Below are 16,445 nucleotides of genomic sequence, written 5' to 3'. Positions count from 1 at the left end.
GAGAGAGATCACAAGTAGACAGAGAGGCAGGCAGAGAGAGAGAGAGGGAAGCAGGCTCCCTGCTGAGCAGAGAGCCCGATGCGGGCCTCGATCCCAGGACCCTGAGATCATGACCTGAGCCGAAGGCAGCGGCTTAACCCACTGAGCCACCCAGGCGCCCCGGAAGAGAGAATCTTAAGCAGGCTCCATGCCGAGTATGGAGCCCGATGCGGTGCTTGACCTCACAACCTTGAGTCGATATGTCTGCATATTGGTGATGTTCATCTTGATTAAGGTGGCTTCTGACTGGTTTCACCACTAGTAAAGTGACTGTTTTCCCCTTTGTAATTGATAAATATCTTGGAGGGAACTTTAATACTATGGTAATATCCTGTATCTCCTCAAATATTTACCCACTAATTTCAGCATCCACTCACTGGCAAAGAGGCACCTTTTTTTTCTTTTTTGAGACATTCCCATCATAAAATTCACCCTTTTACAATGTATGTCAGAGATTTTTAGTATATTCACGAGATCATACGACCATCACCAGTATCTAATTTTAGAACATTTTTATCACTCTCCATAGCCAGTTAGCCATCATTCCTCATATCCAACCCCTGGCAACCACTGTTCCGTTTTTTTTGTTTCCATGGATTTGCTTATTCTGGACATTTTATCTACAGGGGAACATGCAATTTGTGACCCTTTGTATCTGGCTTCTTTGACCTCATATGTTTTCAAGGTCCAGCTGCACTAAAGTACATGTGTCAAGACTCTACTCCTCTGTTTTGGTGGTTGACACTCTGTCGTGTGTCTGTCCCATATCTGGTTTATTCATTCTTCAGTTGATGGCCAGTTTGGGTTGCTTCTATTTTTTGGCTGTAATAGTAAGGTAATTGTTTGATTACATATCATAATTCTGCTATGAATATTTGTCTACAAGTTTTTGTGGAGGTGTTGACTTTTAACAAGTCAAAATTGGAACAAAAATTTCTTAATGTTTTATCTTGGATTTCAGACTGATTATAGAATATGTATTATTTGTAAACTAATATGGTCTCACCAAAAAAAAAAAAAAAAGGCATTTGGATGCTTTTTGTTGTGTTTGTTGTTAATTTTTATAAAGTTTGGAAGGTGGTGATTTCCACAAAGGCAGGGTTTATTGTAAAAAACCAGACCCACATTTGGGTAGCTCACTTGGGTATCCCAGATTGCCCCAGAGAGTACATTTAGCAGGAGAGATACTCTGTAAATCTTATCAGGTTTCTTTTTTTCCTCACCTTTCCAATTTTTAAGATGAAGAAAGAAAAGTCCAAATTGGAAAGAACACCTCAAAAAAAAGACCAAGGAAAAAGAAAAATTAGCCCAACTAAGAAGGAATCAGAATCCAAAAAAAGCAGACTGACTCCCAAAAAGGACAGCACTACAAAGTCTCCAAAAAAGGGAACAGGTGTGTTTTGGAGATGCCTGGACTTCGAGGAGCAGGTGGCTGAGGAGACAGACGGTGACAGCCAGGCTAGGAATTTGGCTGATGACAGCAGTGAAAAAAACAAAGTGGAACATTTGCTCTGGGTGGATAAATACAAGCCAACCTCGCTCAAGACCATAATCGGACAGCAAGGTGACCAGAGCTGCACCAACAAACTCCTCCGCTGGCTCCAGAACTGGCACAGGAGTCCGTCCGCGGATACGAAACGCGGTGATTTTACAGCTTCCTTCGTTTCTGTGTGTGTCTGTCACCATGTGATTGCTCAGTTCTGCATTTGTGGGGGAGTAGAATAGTTGGGCCGCTCATCTCTCAGCAGACATGGAAAGCCTGTGCTGAGTGCAGGCGCTGTCCTGGACCCCGGAGGTGCTCTTGTGACTGGAGCTGCCTCCCTCCGTTTGCTCACAGTCAGTCACGGACATAGATGAAGCAGCAGTGAAGATAGTGGTGCTAAGTACTGTTGTAGGGGTGAGTGGAGGGCACGGAGAGCATGGAGGTGTGAGCTCAGGGACGTGGAGGTGCATCCCAGCCCCGGAGGAAGGGAGAGCCGAGCAAAGACTTGGAACCTAAGTGGGAGTTAGCTAGGCGAAGCGGAGGAGGAGCGTTGTGTGGGAAAGAGTACAGGTACCAAGGTCTGCAGATGTGTGAGCGAGCCCCTGGCAGGGCCCGGGAGACTGGGGGTAGGGGGGCATGTGTGCAGATCAGCAGCTGAGGCGCACTTCCAGACGAGGCAGCCTGAAAATCCCAGCGGCGCATTGGCTTTCGGTGGGCCTGAGCTCTGGTTCCTGCACTGCTTCGCCATGTGTGGGTCATGACGCTGAACAGTACACTCTGTATTTAACGTTCAGGACATTGGTGAAACCGAGGCTTCAGGTCACAGAGGTTAGTAGTGTCTTCCCAAGCTTCACCTGCGGCCCTGGAGGGTACCGTGTGAGAAGTAAGAAGGCAAAATTCAGGGAGCAGCACAGCGAATTCCCAGAGTGATGGTTGGGTTATCAACGTCCGTCTGCTCACTGGACACTGGCCGATGTTGCCAGCTTATTTATGCCAGGTAGAGGATGTAATTGTAAAGACGCAGGGTTAAGTTGGGCTCCTCTTCTCTTTCTGAAACCACATAAAATCTACCATAAAGGCGGTTATAGTGCTTTATATTCCTGGAGAAGACTTTATAAAGCTTCAGGGGAACTAAAGTCCCTTTTCCCATGCCTGTAGCAGGCTTAGCCATCTCTCTCTCTCCGTCGTCGTGTCTGTACGGAGCACCCTTGATGAGTCAGGCACCTGTGTGATAAGGGGAGAAGAATGCTCTAGAGTTGAGCTGGGCAGGATAGTGGCAGACACACCATCTTCAGTTCATTCTTTCTGTGATCCGGTAGTCGAGGGGCTTGCTGACGGTCATTGAGGCATGCCTGGCTCAGTGCTCAGCACGCTCATCCTTACAGTATCCCTGCCAGGCACATTACTATTGCCACCCTCGTTTTACAGAGGGAGGAAATAGGCCCAGGAGGTTGCATCTTTTCTCCCCGCTGGTGAGCGGCGGGATTAGGGGAGCAGGAGTTAGGATTGGAGCCCAGATGACTCAGCTCCCTGACCTGTGCTTTTGTCGGAAAGGAAACTCCTACAATTATGGTTTCAAATCAGAATTTCAGAGTTAGTCTTAGTGTTTCGTTTTGGGTGTAAGTGAGGTAGGCAGTTAGTTGAGTCTCACTAAGTACTCTGGAAGTGTTGTTCATGGTTTGTAGAAAATGCTCTGCAGATTTAGAGGTAAACCAGAGAACTGGTCTTGATTTTCGGTTCGTGCGTAGTGATTCCTGCCAATACTGAACTTCTCTTAGGGCATATAGGTTAACACTCTGGAACTTCTTTTTTCCCCAGCAGCAAAGTTCGGTAAATTTGCTGGCAAAGATGATGGCTCTAGTTTTAAAGCAGCGCTGCTCTCAGGCCCTCCAGGTGTTGGCAAGACAACCACAGCTTCTCTGGTTTGTCAGGTGAGTGTGGTGCTGTCTTGCAGTTGGAAGGCTAACCCGGGAACAGGCGCGTGTAGCAGGTACATACATGTGCGTGTGTTAGTAGGTCTGTGGTATCTGTATTTTAACATGCTGCATATAGATTTTTCTAAAGTCAGACTTTCAGAATTTACCTTGGTTCCGGGGATATTTGTCATTTTCATCCTTTTCTTAATGTTGGTAATTAAAATAATAGGTAATATTTAGCTGTGTGCCAGGCAGTGTGCTAAGTAAGCCCTTGGGTGCATTATCTTTTGGGTAGTATAAATGTGTCTTAGAGACTCTTACGGATAGAAATATTTTACATACTATTGTAAGAATTCTCTGTACTGAATATATGTATTCCTACCATCCTCATGTGACAAATGAAATGGGCTTACAGAGGAGGCTGGTGGCCCATGCTCTGGGAGCCTGCCTTTGCCCATGTCTCTACGGCTGCCATATCTAGACCATGAGAGGAGGAGACACTAGAGCAAACCAGAGGTCATGGAGCAGAATGTAAAGTGATACATGAAGTGGCATCAGAATGATAAAAGGAGAGATTTTATTTATTTAATTTATTTTTATATTTACTTTTTTTTTTTTAAAGATTTTATTTACTTATTTGTTAGAGACCCGTGTGCACATGTGCAAGAGAACACAAGCAGGGGGCGTGGCAGGCAGAGGGAGAAGCAGGCTCCCCACTGAGGAGAGAGCCCAATGCGGGGGTCGATCCCAGGACCCTGAGATCATGACCTGAGCCAAAGGCAGAGGCTTAAACAACTGAGCCACCTAGGTGTCCCAGAATGAGGGATTTAAAACTTATTTTAAATATACGACTGGATTTCCCAACCCTTGTCCTATAAGCTGGCGGTTTTGTTTTGCCCTTGTTTTATGGGCCAGAGCATATTTCCACTGATAGAACAGCTATATATTTTCTATTCTATTGTAAACTTTTAAAAAAAAAGTTTTTTTTCCTAGTCTCTACAGTTGTAAACATGACTCTTTTCTCCCTTTATTATTATCATTATTCTGGAGGGGAATTGCATGAAGGCATTTTATAATGCCTATAATCAGTATAATCAGTTTTGGGAAATGAGTCAGAATAACTTGATTTTTCACAGCTGGGTAAGAAGATTATGTATCAGGATGGTTTGATAATGAATGATTTAACTTTATCTTGAGGAGCCAAGAATTACTTTTTGTATCTTATAGTAAATTAATTCTATATCTGAAATTGAAATCTAGGGATAGGTGTATTTAATTCTTTATAGGATTTTCAGAAGCAAACTTAGTAAAATTACTTATTCAGGTATACTCTTCTAGATTCGTGATTTATCAGCTGTGGTTTTAAGATGGCACTTGTTTGTGTGTGCGTGTGGCATATATGTATATATTTTAAAAATCTCACAATATTGTGAGGCATATTATCTCATTGTCTTTCTCTTTTTTTAATCCGTGGCTCCTTATGTTGTTTTTGTTGCTTTATTTTTGAGAGAGTTAATAATTTGCACTGTGACAATAACGGTTTCCAATACTTTGATTAGGAATTGGGATATAGCTACGTGGAACTGAATGCAAGTGACACTCGGAGTAAGAACAGTTTGAAGGAGATTGTTGCTGAATCACTGAATAATACCAGCATCACAGGCTTTTATTCAAGTATGTGGGTATTGGATTTTTTATTTTGGTTTTCTTTGGTTATGTAAGGAAAACAAGTTCACTTAAATATTTAGGAACCAGTATTGAACATTAATATGTGCCAGGCACCCTGCTAAATCCTGGGGCTAATGATGGAACTCTTATAGGACAATAGTCCCCCCCCGGCCCCCGGCCTTTTTTTTCCAGGTCTTAGCAGTTTCTAAGAATGTGTTAAAATACATATATGGACATGTTTATGCGTTTTGCACATTATTTTAGAGGATTCACAGGTGAATCTTGTGAAGAGGGTAGTGAATAAATTATTGTAATTCAGTGTGATGAGTGAGGTAATAGAGGCTTATAGATGAAGAAATGATTTGATTTGGGGCACTCGGGAAAGCCAGGATAAGGGTGATATTTGTTTGACAGGCCTTGGAGGTTGAAAGAGGATTATTTGTGGTGGAAGAGGTCATATAGGCAAAGATGGTAGCAAAGGAGAAGAAACTGTGAAGGTGACACCGTGTTTTGGGCTGTAGCTGGTGGTCTGGTGTGGTCAGAATGTATGGGAAAAATAAGATGCTCAAACTACAGACTGAGTAGTGCTGGTTTAGAATTTATGATGGATATTGCAGGGTCCTCTGAAGTCTTGCTACTTTCTATGGTAGCAAATCATTATTAAAGAGAATTTGCCCAGGAACGGTCACTCTAGCTGGTGAGAGTATTAGTTAATTGGGACTACTCTGGACAGTAGTCTGTTAGTATTTTTCAAAAGTTACATTATACAGACCTTTTAGCTCAGAAATTCCAGCTCTTGGAATTTAGCAATTGATATACTTGTATATATGCAAAATGACATCTATCAGGATATTCATTTAGTATGATTTAGAATAGCAGAAGGTTGGAAGCATCTTCTTATTTTATCAATAGGTAGTAATTATGATACTCTCTATAGATAGTGATTATGATACTATGATACTAATAGATATGTGTAAAATGGGATATTATTAAACAGCCTTAAAAAATGAGGTGTTGTATATCTACAGATAAGGAACAGATCACCAAAATATATTGACTGATAAAACCAAGTTGTGTATTTTTTTGCACCCATGTTTTTAGTATGTATAAGGATACCCGAGGCGGGGAAGGTGGGAGGTGGAATTTCTTTTCATCTGCATATGCTTGTGCCTCTTGCATTTTGGTTTAAAATATTTTACATGTTTTTTAAATAAAATAACAGCCTTTGAACAGTTTTCTTTTTTGTCCCATCCCATAGCTTCTCAGCACGGGTCAGGCGGAACAGCCCATTCATTAAGCACGAAACATGCTCTCATCATGGATGAAGTAGATGGCATGGCAGGCAATGAGGACAGGGGAGGAATTCAGGTAGTGAAAGCACTGTAGTTTTGCAGTTTTACCGTTGATTTTTAGTTGTAGTTATGTGTGTTTTTTTTTTTTTTTTTAATATTTCAAGAACTAATGTTGCTGTAATACTTATAGCAATTAAAGCGTATTGCCAAGGCTTTCAAAACCTAAAATACATACTTTGTGTAGTATTTTGTTGTTGTTGTTGTTTTTAAATAATTATTTTTGTGTTGCAAATTTGCCTTTTAGGAATTAATTGGTCTGATAAAACATACAAAAATTCCCATTATTTGTATGTGCAATGATAGAAATCATCCCAAGATTCGCTCTTTGGTTCATTATTGTTTTGATCTTCGTTTTCAAAGACCTCGAGTTGAACAGATTAAGGTATGATGATTGGAATTTTTTTCTCCATCATACTCTCCTTCTTATTTTTTGGTATTTCTCAAAAGTTACCTTTAAAAAGTACCTGATAAATATTCTAAAAATATCTGATTATGTGAATTTAAAAAAAAAAGTTTATGATTCTCCTTTGTCAATTTCAGGGTGCTATGATGTCTATTGCATTTAAAGAGGGTTTGAAGATCCCCCCTCCGGCTATGAATGAAATAATTTTGGGAGCCAATCAAGATATCAGACAGGTAAATTAAATACATGTTGTGTAATAGTTGCTGATTCCTTTGAATTAATGCCTTTAACTTTTCAGAGAGGAGGAGTGGCATTATTTTCCCACCTTGACCATGTCTTATTTATTATTTCTGTTAGGTTTTACACAATCTGAGTATGTGGTGTGCACGAAGTAAGGCCCTAACCTATGACCAGGCCAAGGCTGATTCTCATAGAGCCAAGAAGGATATCAGACTGGTAAAATAAATTTTCATTTCTTAGTTACTTTCTCAAGCTAAAGCATTTCTTGTTCTGCTCGTATTAACTTAGTCAAAGTAGTTACTGTAGTTCCTGGATACGCCTGTTGAACCTGTAGATATTTATAATAAGAAAGACAGCTCCTAAGAAGTTTTCTAATTCAAATGAATTTTTCCTCAAGGACTTTTAGTGTACATTTTAAATTATGAGCAATGGAAGTTTTAAATTATACTTATGCTTCAGTAGTTATAAAATGGCCTTTTCAGAGTCCCTTATATATAGATTTCATGTTTTGAAGTTTGGAACTTTTGGAATAACCTGTTTGAAATGGCTTATTATTTAATAATCTCTCTGAAACTTGAAACTAGAAGTCTGTATTAATTATCTGTGTTCTGTTTCACCTAGTCACTAGTCAGAATTTATTATTACAGTTAGAGCAGTGATTAATTAGTGTTTGTAACCCGCTCTTTTTTTTTTTTTTAAATCAATAAACTTTAAGAGCAGTTTTAGTTTCATAGCAAAATTTAGCACAGGGTACAAAGACTTCTCTTATTTTCCCATACTCCAGACTCCTATGGCCTCATACACTGTCCGCATCCCCCACCAGAGTGGTACATTTGTTCCAGCTGAACCTGTACCAGTACGTCATTATCACCCAAAGTCCTAGTTTACATCAGGGTTAATTCACTCCTCATGTATATTGCATGGGTATTGACAAATGTGTCATAGCTTAGGTCCACCATTGTATATCACACAGAATAGTTTAATTGCCCTAAAAATACTCTGTACTCCCCCTGTTCATCCATCCCTTTCCCTAGCCCCCGGACAATCACTGATCTTTAGCCTATTTATTTGTTTTAGAGAACATGAGCAAGGGGTGGAGCAGGGGGAGAGGACAAGCAGACTCCATGTTCAGGGTGGAGCCTGATACGGGACTCGATCTCATGACTCTGAGATCATGACCTGAGCCTAAATCAAGAGTTAGCCAGTCGCCTAACTGACATGAGCCACCCAGGTATCCCAATCACTAATCTTTTTGTTGTCTCCATAGTTGCATCTTCCTCAGAATGTCCTGTAGTTGGAATCATACAGTATATAGCCTTTTCAGGTTTTTTTTTTTTTTAAGAGAGAGTGAGTGAGCAAGCGTGAGCAGGGGGAGGGACAGAGGGAGAGAAAATCTTAAGCGGGTTCCACATTGTAGGGCTCCATCTCGTGACCCTGACATCATGACCTGAGCTGAAATCTGGAGTCAGAACCAGTGGCCACCCAGGCTCCCCCACATTGGTTTCTTTCTCTTAATAATATGCATTTAAGGTTTCTCCATACCTTTTCCTGGCCTTATGACAGCTCACTTCTTTTCTGTGGTGAATAATACTCCAGTGTCTGGATCTACCACAGTTTATTCATCTTTTGAATGACATCTTGATTACTTCCAAGTTTTGTCAGTTAAGAATAAAGCTACTGTAAAGATCCATGTGCAGGTTTTTTGTGTAGTGTGTTTTCAGTTTGTTTGGATAAATACCAAGGATGACAACTGCTGGATGGTATGGTAAGAGTATATTTAGTTTTGTAAAAAAAAAAAACTACCAGTCTGTCTTCCAAGTGACTATACCATTTTGCATTCCTACTAGCAATGAACGAGAGTTCCTGTTGCTCCACATCCCTGCAGTGTTTGATGTTGTCAGTATTTTGGACATCGGCCATTCTATTAGGTGCGTCCCTCTCTTTTTTAGGGCCCATTTGATGTTGCCCGGAAAGTGTTTGCAGCTGGAGAGGAGACCGCTCATATGTCACTTATGGACAAGTCAGATCTCTTCTTTCATGATTATTCGATAGCACCCCTCTTTGTCCAGGAGAACTACGTACACGTGAAGCCTGTGGCTGCAGGGTGAGTGTTCAGAGCTCGTGAGGGGTAGAATTCGTTCCCTCCTGGCACAGGGAAGGCCACGTTCCTGGGAGAGAGGGCCGTGAGTATGGACCGTGGTATAATCCAAACTGGTGTATTTATGCAGGGGAGACATGAAAAAGCACTTGATGCTTTTAAGCAGAGCAGCAGACAGCATATGTGATGGTGATCTAGTGGACCGTCAGATCCGGAGTAAACAGAACTGGAGTCTCCTGCCCACGCAGGTAAGTCCAGGGCTCTCCCTAAGATGCAGACTCTGCTGCAGGGAGAACGAAACAGCTGTGAGCTCCTGTAGTTACATGCAGCCCTAGAGAAACGTTATGGCTCTTGCGGCCAAGATAATGTCTGTTCTAGATTAAAACACTCTGGGGTTGGGGCACCTGGGTGGCTCAGTGGGTTAAGCCGCTGCCTTCAGCTCAGGTCATGATCTCAGGGTCCTGGGATCGAGTCCCACGTCGGGCTCTCTGCTCAGCAGGGAGCCTGCTTCCCTCTCTCTCTCTCTCTGCCTGCCTCTCCGTCTACTTGTGATCTCTCTCTGTCAAATAAATAAATAAAATCTTAAAAAAAAAAAACAAAATACTCTGGGGTCACGATTGTCCATTTCTTAATAAAAATAAAACATAAAAATAGCCAGATTTTTCAGGGTTTCAAAATGTTTTTATGTAAATGGACATATGGAAATAGGAATGTTAGATTCCAGACATAAATAAGATGTTAGTCAAAAGTTTCATTTGCTCTGTTTTACCTTAAGAATCAATCCATTTCTTTTTTGTCATTCTTGGTGCTCCCCAGTGGTGACTGAGTAGCTCCTGCTTGGAGATGCAGCCAGGGCAGGTCAGGGGCTACTTCTCTGATACGTGAACTCTGATTTTATTCTTCCTTGCTGAAGAGGCGGCTTTATACTGGGCACTTTGTTTAAGGGGTAACTTTCACTCAAAACAGAGCTTTGCAAACTTTCATAATTAAGAATGTTATTTGGGGGCGCCTGGGTGGCTCAGTGGATTAAGCCTCTGCCTTCAGCTCGGGTCATGGTCCCAGAGTCCTGGGATCAAGCCCTGCGTCGGGCTCTCTGCTCGGCAGGGAGCCTGCTTCCTCCTCTCTCTCTGCCTGCCTCTCTGCCTACTTGGGATCTCTCTCCCTCTGTCAAATAAATGAATAAAATCTTTAAAAAAAAAAAAAAAGAATGTTATTTGTTCTTGAGTTTTACATATTTATACTGTATTATTGTCCCGAGTAATAATAAGGGACTTCTGGAAGGCCTGCTCCTCTCTTAATTCTGCCTGTACGTTGTTGGGATACCAAAAAACAAAGATTCATTCTGGATATAAAGAATCCTTTCTCTTATGTTTTACAAGTGTTCAGTTTTTATACTAATAATTGTAACTTTAAAAATTTATCCTAAAGAAATAACTTTAAACATGAGAAAAGCTTAATGTACAAAAATATTACCTTAGTTCTGAGACTATTAGAAATCAGAGAAAATCTCCATGTCTGGCAATAGGAGCATGAGTATGGTAAACATTCTTGATGGAATATTGTGCAGTCTTTAAAATCATTTATAAAGACTAATATGAAAAATGCTTATGAGAGAATATTATTAGAATAAAGCAGGATACAAAATTTATGTATAATTCCAGTTTATAAAAAGTATGAGCCCTGGATTTAAAAGACATTCAAGGATACCTTTTTAAAAATATTTTCCCAAGTGCCAGTTTACTTAATGCTCTGTTCAGTTTTCTATGCTTTGATCCAGCTGTGCTATCAATAGTTCATGTTAAAGCCAGTCATGTTCCTCTTAAAGTCTCTTCTGCCTCCTGAAGTAACTGGTGTTTTGGGATCAGTTGGTCAAGGAGGCCGAAATGCCAGATGATCTCTCTGAGGGCCATAACATGTTTTGGACTGATCCGCTGTTCTTGGATGGAAGAGAGACAGAGGGAAAGGGTGTGATGTTCTGGAATTAGGTACCTGGGACAGTGTTGCTTCGTTTGCTCGAGACTCCTTGGAAGCCAGTAGCATAGGAAGCAACTTTGCACTGAATTCAGTGGACTGCAATTGATTTTTTTCAGGCCATTTATGCCAGTGTTCTTCCTGGAGAGTTAATGAGGGGGTACATGACTCAGTTTCCAACCTTCCCAAGCTGGTTGGGGAGGCACTCATCTACCGGCAAACACGATCGTATTGTGCAGGACCTAGCACTTCACATGAGTCTCAGGTAAGTGGTGTTAGTCCAGGTCTGGCATTTTCTCAGCGTAGCGTGTTTAGTCTTTATCCAGTGAGGATAGCGTCAGTCAAAAGATTGGTGTTTTCGTTTTGATTTTATTGCTAACTAGATAAATGGTCCTGGATAAGTTCCTTATATTTTGTTGGCCTGGGTGTTAATTATCTATAATCCGTATAATACTTGTTTTATCATTTAAAGGGATGCTTTGGAGAATAAGCCCAGTTGGTAGATAATCCGTAACTTTAAGATTAAGTTTAAAGCTACATAAATGTGGGGCACCTGGGTGGCTCAGTGGGTTAAAGCCTCTGCCCTCGGCTCAGGTTATGATCCCTGCTTCCCTTCCTCTCTCTCTGCCTACTTGTGATCTCTGTCTGTCAAATAAATAAATAAAATCTTAAAAAAAAAAAGCTATGTAAATCTGAGGTAGTGCTACTGTTTATCATTATGACTGTGCCTATTACTAGTAGGTATACAGAATGTCTCAGCTTCCAAATAACTTAACAGGAAAAAGGGTACTGTTTAAATAAATAAACCAGTTTTTAGCTATCCTAGTAGTAGACCGACCAAGTCATTTAGGATAGGGGACATAGTTCAGCATGAGACAACAGGAGGCAGACATGCCGATGATTGAAAGTGCGTGTGCTTGGAGAAGTTTAATGAAGTCCAAAAACTCTTGTTATTTGGTACAGTGTTGTTAAAGTTCAGAAACTTAGAGAATGTGCATGTATACAAATATTAAGTGAACTTCAGGGATTTATTTTTAACCACGAAGAACTTGAGCAGTCTTATTTCTCTTTCTGATCTCTGGAGGCGATGTTAACATTGGTCCACTCAGAACTTTTGTTTGAAGCTGAACTGAAATTTCTTTCTTTCTTCGATTCCTGTAAAATTCTGCTTCCTACTGTGTTCCCTCTTTCTAGTCTATGGCATGGGTCTTTTTTTTTTTTCTTTTTTTTTTTTTTGTGACTCTTGTATTCATTTCCTATAGTTCCTGTAACAAATTACCCAAACTTAATGGTTTAAAATAACACGAATTTATTGCCATCTTAAGATGCAAAGAATATCCTGGATTATATGGGCAAGCCTGTGTAATTACAAGGGTCTATACCAAAAAGAAAAAAGGGAGGCAGCCATATCAAGCCACAGAGAGAGAAAGACATTTTAAGATGTTAATTGTTGACTTTGAAAATGGGAAAAGAGACCATGAGCCAAGGGATGTCCGTGGTCTCTAGAAATTAGAAAGGGTTGCATTTCCCACCGCTCTACTCATTGCTCAAGGGGGAGGCCAGGTTCTGAGCTCTTTTCCTCCTCCCTGCCCTCTGTTTTTTAAAAAGGTGATGCATCCCTGTGCCCTGCGGGTATTGCCTTTGACTCCCCCACTGTATTCATGTAGATTGTGGGCACTGGACTTCCAGTTTTTTTTTTGTGGCTGTGCTTTTGTATGTCTGTCCCCTTCTCCCATTAGACCAAACATTTCTGGTGGAAGGTAGGCCTGCCCATCCAGCATATAAAATTGGGTCAGTAAATATTCCTTAATGAATCACGTATACGAGATTGTCATCAGCAGAGGATATCTATAGTGAATTTCACAATTTTTTAAGTAAATTAGGACCTTCTTATTTAACTTTTCAACCCTAATTAAGTCATTGCATTTTCATAGATCTCAGTTTCTCTTTATCTTTAAAGTGGATTTTAAAGATAAAGTGATTTTATTATTAGTACTTGTTGGGGTTATAGATGCCTCCGAGAATCTGGAAAGCTCTTTGATCTTTATTACTCCCAATTGTGCTAATGCACAAGTAATGCTAGGGGAATTACAGATTTCTGAGGTTAAGAACCCTTGATTTAGGAACACTAGATAGTACCTTTAGACTTCTCTAGAGTTGAATTTTCTGTGATTCTAAATAGAAGATAACAGTAATGGAACAAAGTAAGAGAACAGTTTTGACAAAGGTTTCATGATTTTCTTAGGCACCGTGGTTTAGGGCTCATACTTGTCTTCAAGCACGAGTTGTGCTTGACAATGGAAGACTGAATCTTGAGGAAATGGATGAATTTAAAATAAGGGTTTTTTTTTGGTTCTTTGCCTAGGTTGTAAAACAGTTGGGGGAAGGGTTCTAGATTTCAAATCAAGAGAACTATTGAGACTCAGTTACCTGAAGACAAGAGCAGGACCCATGAATAATTTAAACATTTTTATGGGTTTTGAAGCCCAGCAGCTTTTGAGGTTTCTTGTTTGGATTATGCACACATATAATTTATGGATTATGCACACATATAATTGCCTCATTTGATGATGGAGGCAGCTGGATTGGAAAGATTTTGAGTTGTAGCATTCTGTTTTGTTCATCTATCTTCTGTCTTTAAGTGACAGTATTTAAGAGCAAGAGAGAAAGTCATTTCATGATTACAGTGTCGTTCACAGCAGACTTTTTCCTGAAGCCTTCCCCTCACAAGTGTGGACCACCTTGTGATTATACAGGGACATTTCTGCAGTTTTCTTAGTTTGGGGAAGACCCTCCTCTAGAACTAAAGATTTCAGAGTAACTGTACTAGGAAATATGAGGGAAATATTTATGTGTAATTTTGCCTGTTAGAATCAAAGATCAAAAGGTGTAACAGACCCTCTTGTAGGAAGTAGCAGTGGAACTTGAGGTAGGAAATCTCGCTGCCTTTTACTGATATTTTTAATATTTGGAACTGGAATGAGTAATCTTTGGCTTAGTTAAGTATGAGCACATAGAATTCTTGTGTTGCCCAGGCTCTGAGAGTAGGTCGGTAATGGAACCTACATTTGTGTTTTTCATTCACTGATCCAGATAAGTAGAAAATTTACTCCCTTTGAGCACACTGGTGTGTCCATTATCCTGATGGTGTAGTGCTAGGCTTTCTCTATCAGCTGTTAAATAGTAGACATGACATTGGGCATTAGTAAAAGTGGATTGAATTTCAGCACACTATGGCTTGAGTTGGTGGTAGTTTGCCACTGACTACAGTTATGTCTCTTTTGTTTTGGCTTAAGGACTTACTCCAGCAAAAGGACTGTAAACATGGATTACCTGTCCCATATGAGGGATGCACTTGTACAGCCCTTGACCTCACAAGGGGTAGAAGGAGTACAGGATGTCATTGCTCTTATGGACGCCTACTACTTGATGAAAGAAGACTTTGAGAATATCATGGAAATGAGCAGCTGGGGAGGCAAACCTAGTCCCTTCTCCAAGCTGGATCCCAAGGTAAATTATGTAACCTACTGGTTCTCCATCACTTTGTAATTGCCAGGTTTGTAGTAGAAGTGTTTCAGAAATGCTGTAGGTGCTTTAAAGCGGTTTAATTTTTTTCCCCTTTAAATGCTTTTCCTTCTTATGGCCTAGGCTTTCCAAAGATTCTGTTTGAGTGCAGTATTAAGAATGGAGTTCTGGATTTGACCTTAACGATTTGTAGTTTTAGCATTGCTTAACATTGAGTGGAAAAGCAAGACATGAAATCTAGAGAAGCAAATATAAATGTATTCCTTGTAAAAATGATGAGCCGGGGGAAGTAAGTCAGGTGGTGGTAATACATTATGAAAAGAAAGATGTGTTTATTGGCTGAGGATTTTTATACTTTTTCTCAGTCTGCCTAATCTGTGAATTTAGTATTTATTATAGTTATAATAGTTATACTTTATAATGAGCATGAAAAAATTAAAATGACATAACATGAATTTGTAATATCTAATATCTCACACTCTGCCTATTTCTTTGGTGCCATTTTAGAAGATAAATATTCTCTGTGGCTTGCCTTCTTTAGAATTTTGATCTGACTTTATGGTTATGGGTAAATTCTCCCAAGAGACCACCACTGTTAGAATTCAAGGACTAATTCTACAACTATGTTTAGAAGCTTCAAGTTAAGGCTTTTCAAGTTACTTAGTAGTTTTAATTAACCATTATTATTATGATAAAGTTAGTATTTTTAAATAACCATTATTCTGATGATAAAGATAATTTATGTATTTTGTGGTACCTAAGGGCCAACTTTAACTTGGACCATATTGTAAGTCTTTTTTGATTTATTGATTCACTGTACCTCTTACTTTGTAGAACAGTGGAATACACGGTTAAATCTCACAAGTTAAATTTCTCTCTGTCTGCCTAATGTTCCCAAATACTGGTTCTTATTTTGACTCACGGGCTCTATTAAGAATGTCATGAAAAATAATAGAACATCATCACAGAAAAATGTGCAGAAATACACTTAAATGTACATATATAATATTTTGCAGAATATTTTAAGGATCTTGCAGGATCTCACAAAACCTTTAGTTTAAAAGGACTTTTTGGCCCTTATATTTTTAACAGCCTCTATTCCTTTCCCGTAGGTGAAAGCAGCCTTCACGAGAACTTATAATAAGGAAGTCCACCTCACTCCATATTCCCTTCAGGCTGTAAAGACACCCAGACACAGCACAGGCCCCGCGCTGGATTCTGAATACAGTGAAGAGTTAAATGAAGATGACTCTCAATCTGATGAGAAAGACCAAGACTCTATGGAAACTGATGCAATGATCAAGGTAGTATTTTAAGCTACAGACAGGAAATGCCATGATACTCCCTCAGTAGTTTTATCCTTTCTTGTGTACAACTCGCCTTCTGAAATCATTCAGGGCCTGTTTTAAATTTTTAGGTTCATCACATTGAGGGTGGAGAAAGGTGTAGATTTTATTCTTATAAATAGCTGCTTATAATAGTGGAAGAAAGCAAGAAAATAGGCCATCATATTGATGGTCATATGCTATTTTAGAAAAAGTACCATTTTTGTTTGGTCATTGGTATTTTTTACAATAGACACATATTTTTACAGTTTCATTAAGAAAAACATTTTCAGTGAAACTGTTCCTCTCTTCTGTAATTTGTTTTGCTATCGCCATCGAACTGCCTATAGAAGTTTCTCAGGATGAAACCATCTTGTCTCGTGCTAGGAAAGATTAAAACCATTTATGGTATCCGCTCACCATTT

General features: G+C 39.8%; 1 protein-coding gene across 2 annotated transcripts in view; it reads left to right on the top strand.

The window, feature by feature from the left end:
• The window catches only part of RFC1 (replication factor C subunit 1), an 82,559-nt gene that overhangs the window by 59,043 nt on the left and 7,071 nt on the right, over positions 1 to 16,445 (top strand). The window contains exons 13-24 of one of the 2 annotated variants that reach the window (XM_047719124.1): positions 1,279 to 1,681; positions 3,344 to 3,453; positions 4,998 to 5,112; positions 6,365 to 6,474; positions 6,703 to 6,840; positions 6,999 to 7,094; positions 7,219 to 7,317; positions 9,051 to 9,205; positions 9,330 to 9,447; positions 11,290 to 11,435; positions 14,467 to 14,680; positions 15,808 to 15,999. In XM_047719124.1, the coding sequence (XP_047575080.1) occupies positions 1,279 to 1,681; positions 3,344 to 3,453; positions 4,998 to 5,112; positions 6,365 to 6,474; positions 6,703 to 6,840; positions 6,999 to 7,094; positions 7,219 to 7,317; positions 9,051 to 9,205; positions 9,330 to 9,447; positions 11,290 to 11,435; positions 14,467 to 14,680; positions 15,808 to 15,999 (1,896 nt within the window). Of the gene's footprint in view, positions 1 to 1,278; positions 1,682 to 3,340; positions 3,454 to 4,997; positions 5,113 to 6,364; positions 6,475 to 6,702; positions 6,841 to 6,998; positions 7,095 to 7,218; positions 7,318 to 9,050; positions 9,206 to 9,329; positions 9,448 to 11,289; positions 11,436 to 14,466; positions 14,681 to 15,807; positions 16,000 to 16,445 lie in introns of both variants that reach the window. The other variant, XM_047719123.1, reaches the window with a different exon arrangement.

The sequence above is a fragment of the Lutra lutra genome, chromosome 2 (genome assembly GCF_902655055.1).
Source record: "Lutra lutra chromosome 2, mLutLut1.2, whole genome shotgun sequence".
Classification (NCBI taxonomy): domain Eukaryota; kingdom Metazoa; phylum Chordata; class Mammalia; order Carnivora; family Mustelidae; genus Lutra; species Lutra lutra.
The sequence above is the reverse complement of the archived record's forward strand: the minus strand, read 5'-3'. Positions and strand labels throughout refer to the sequence as shown.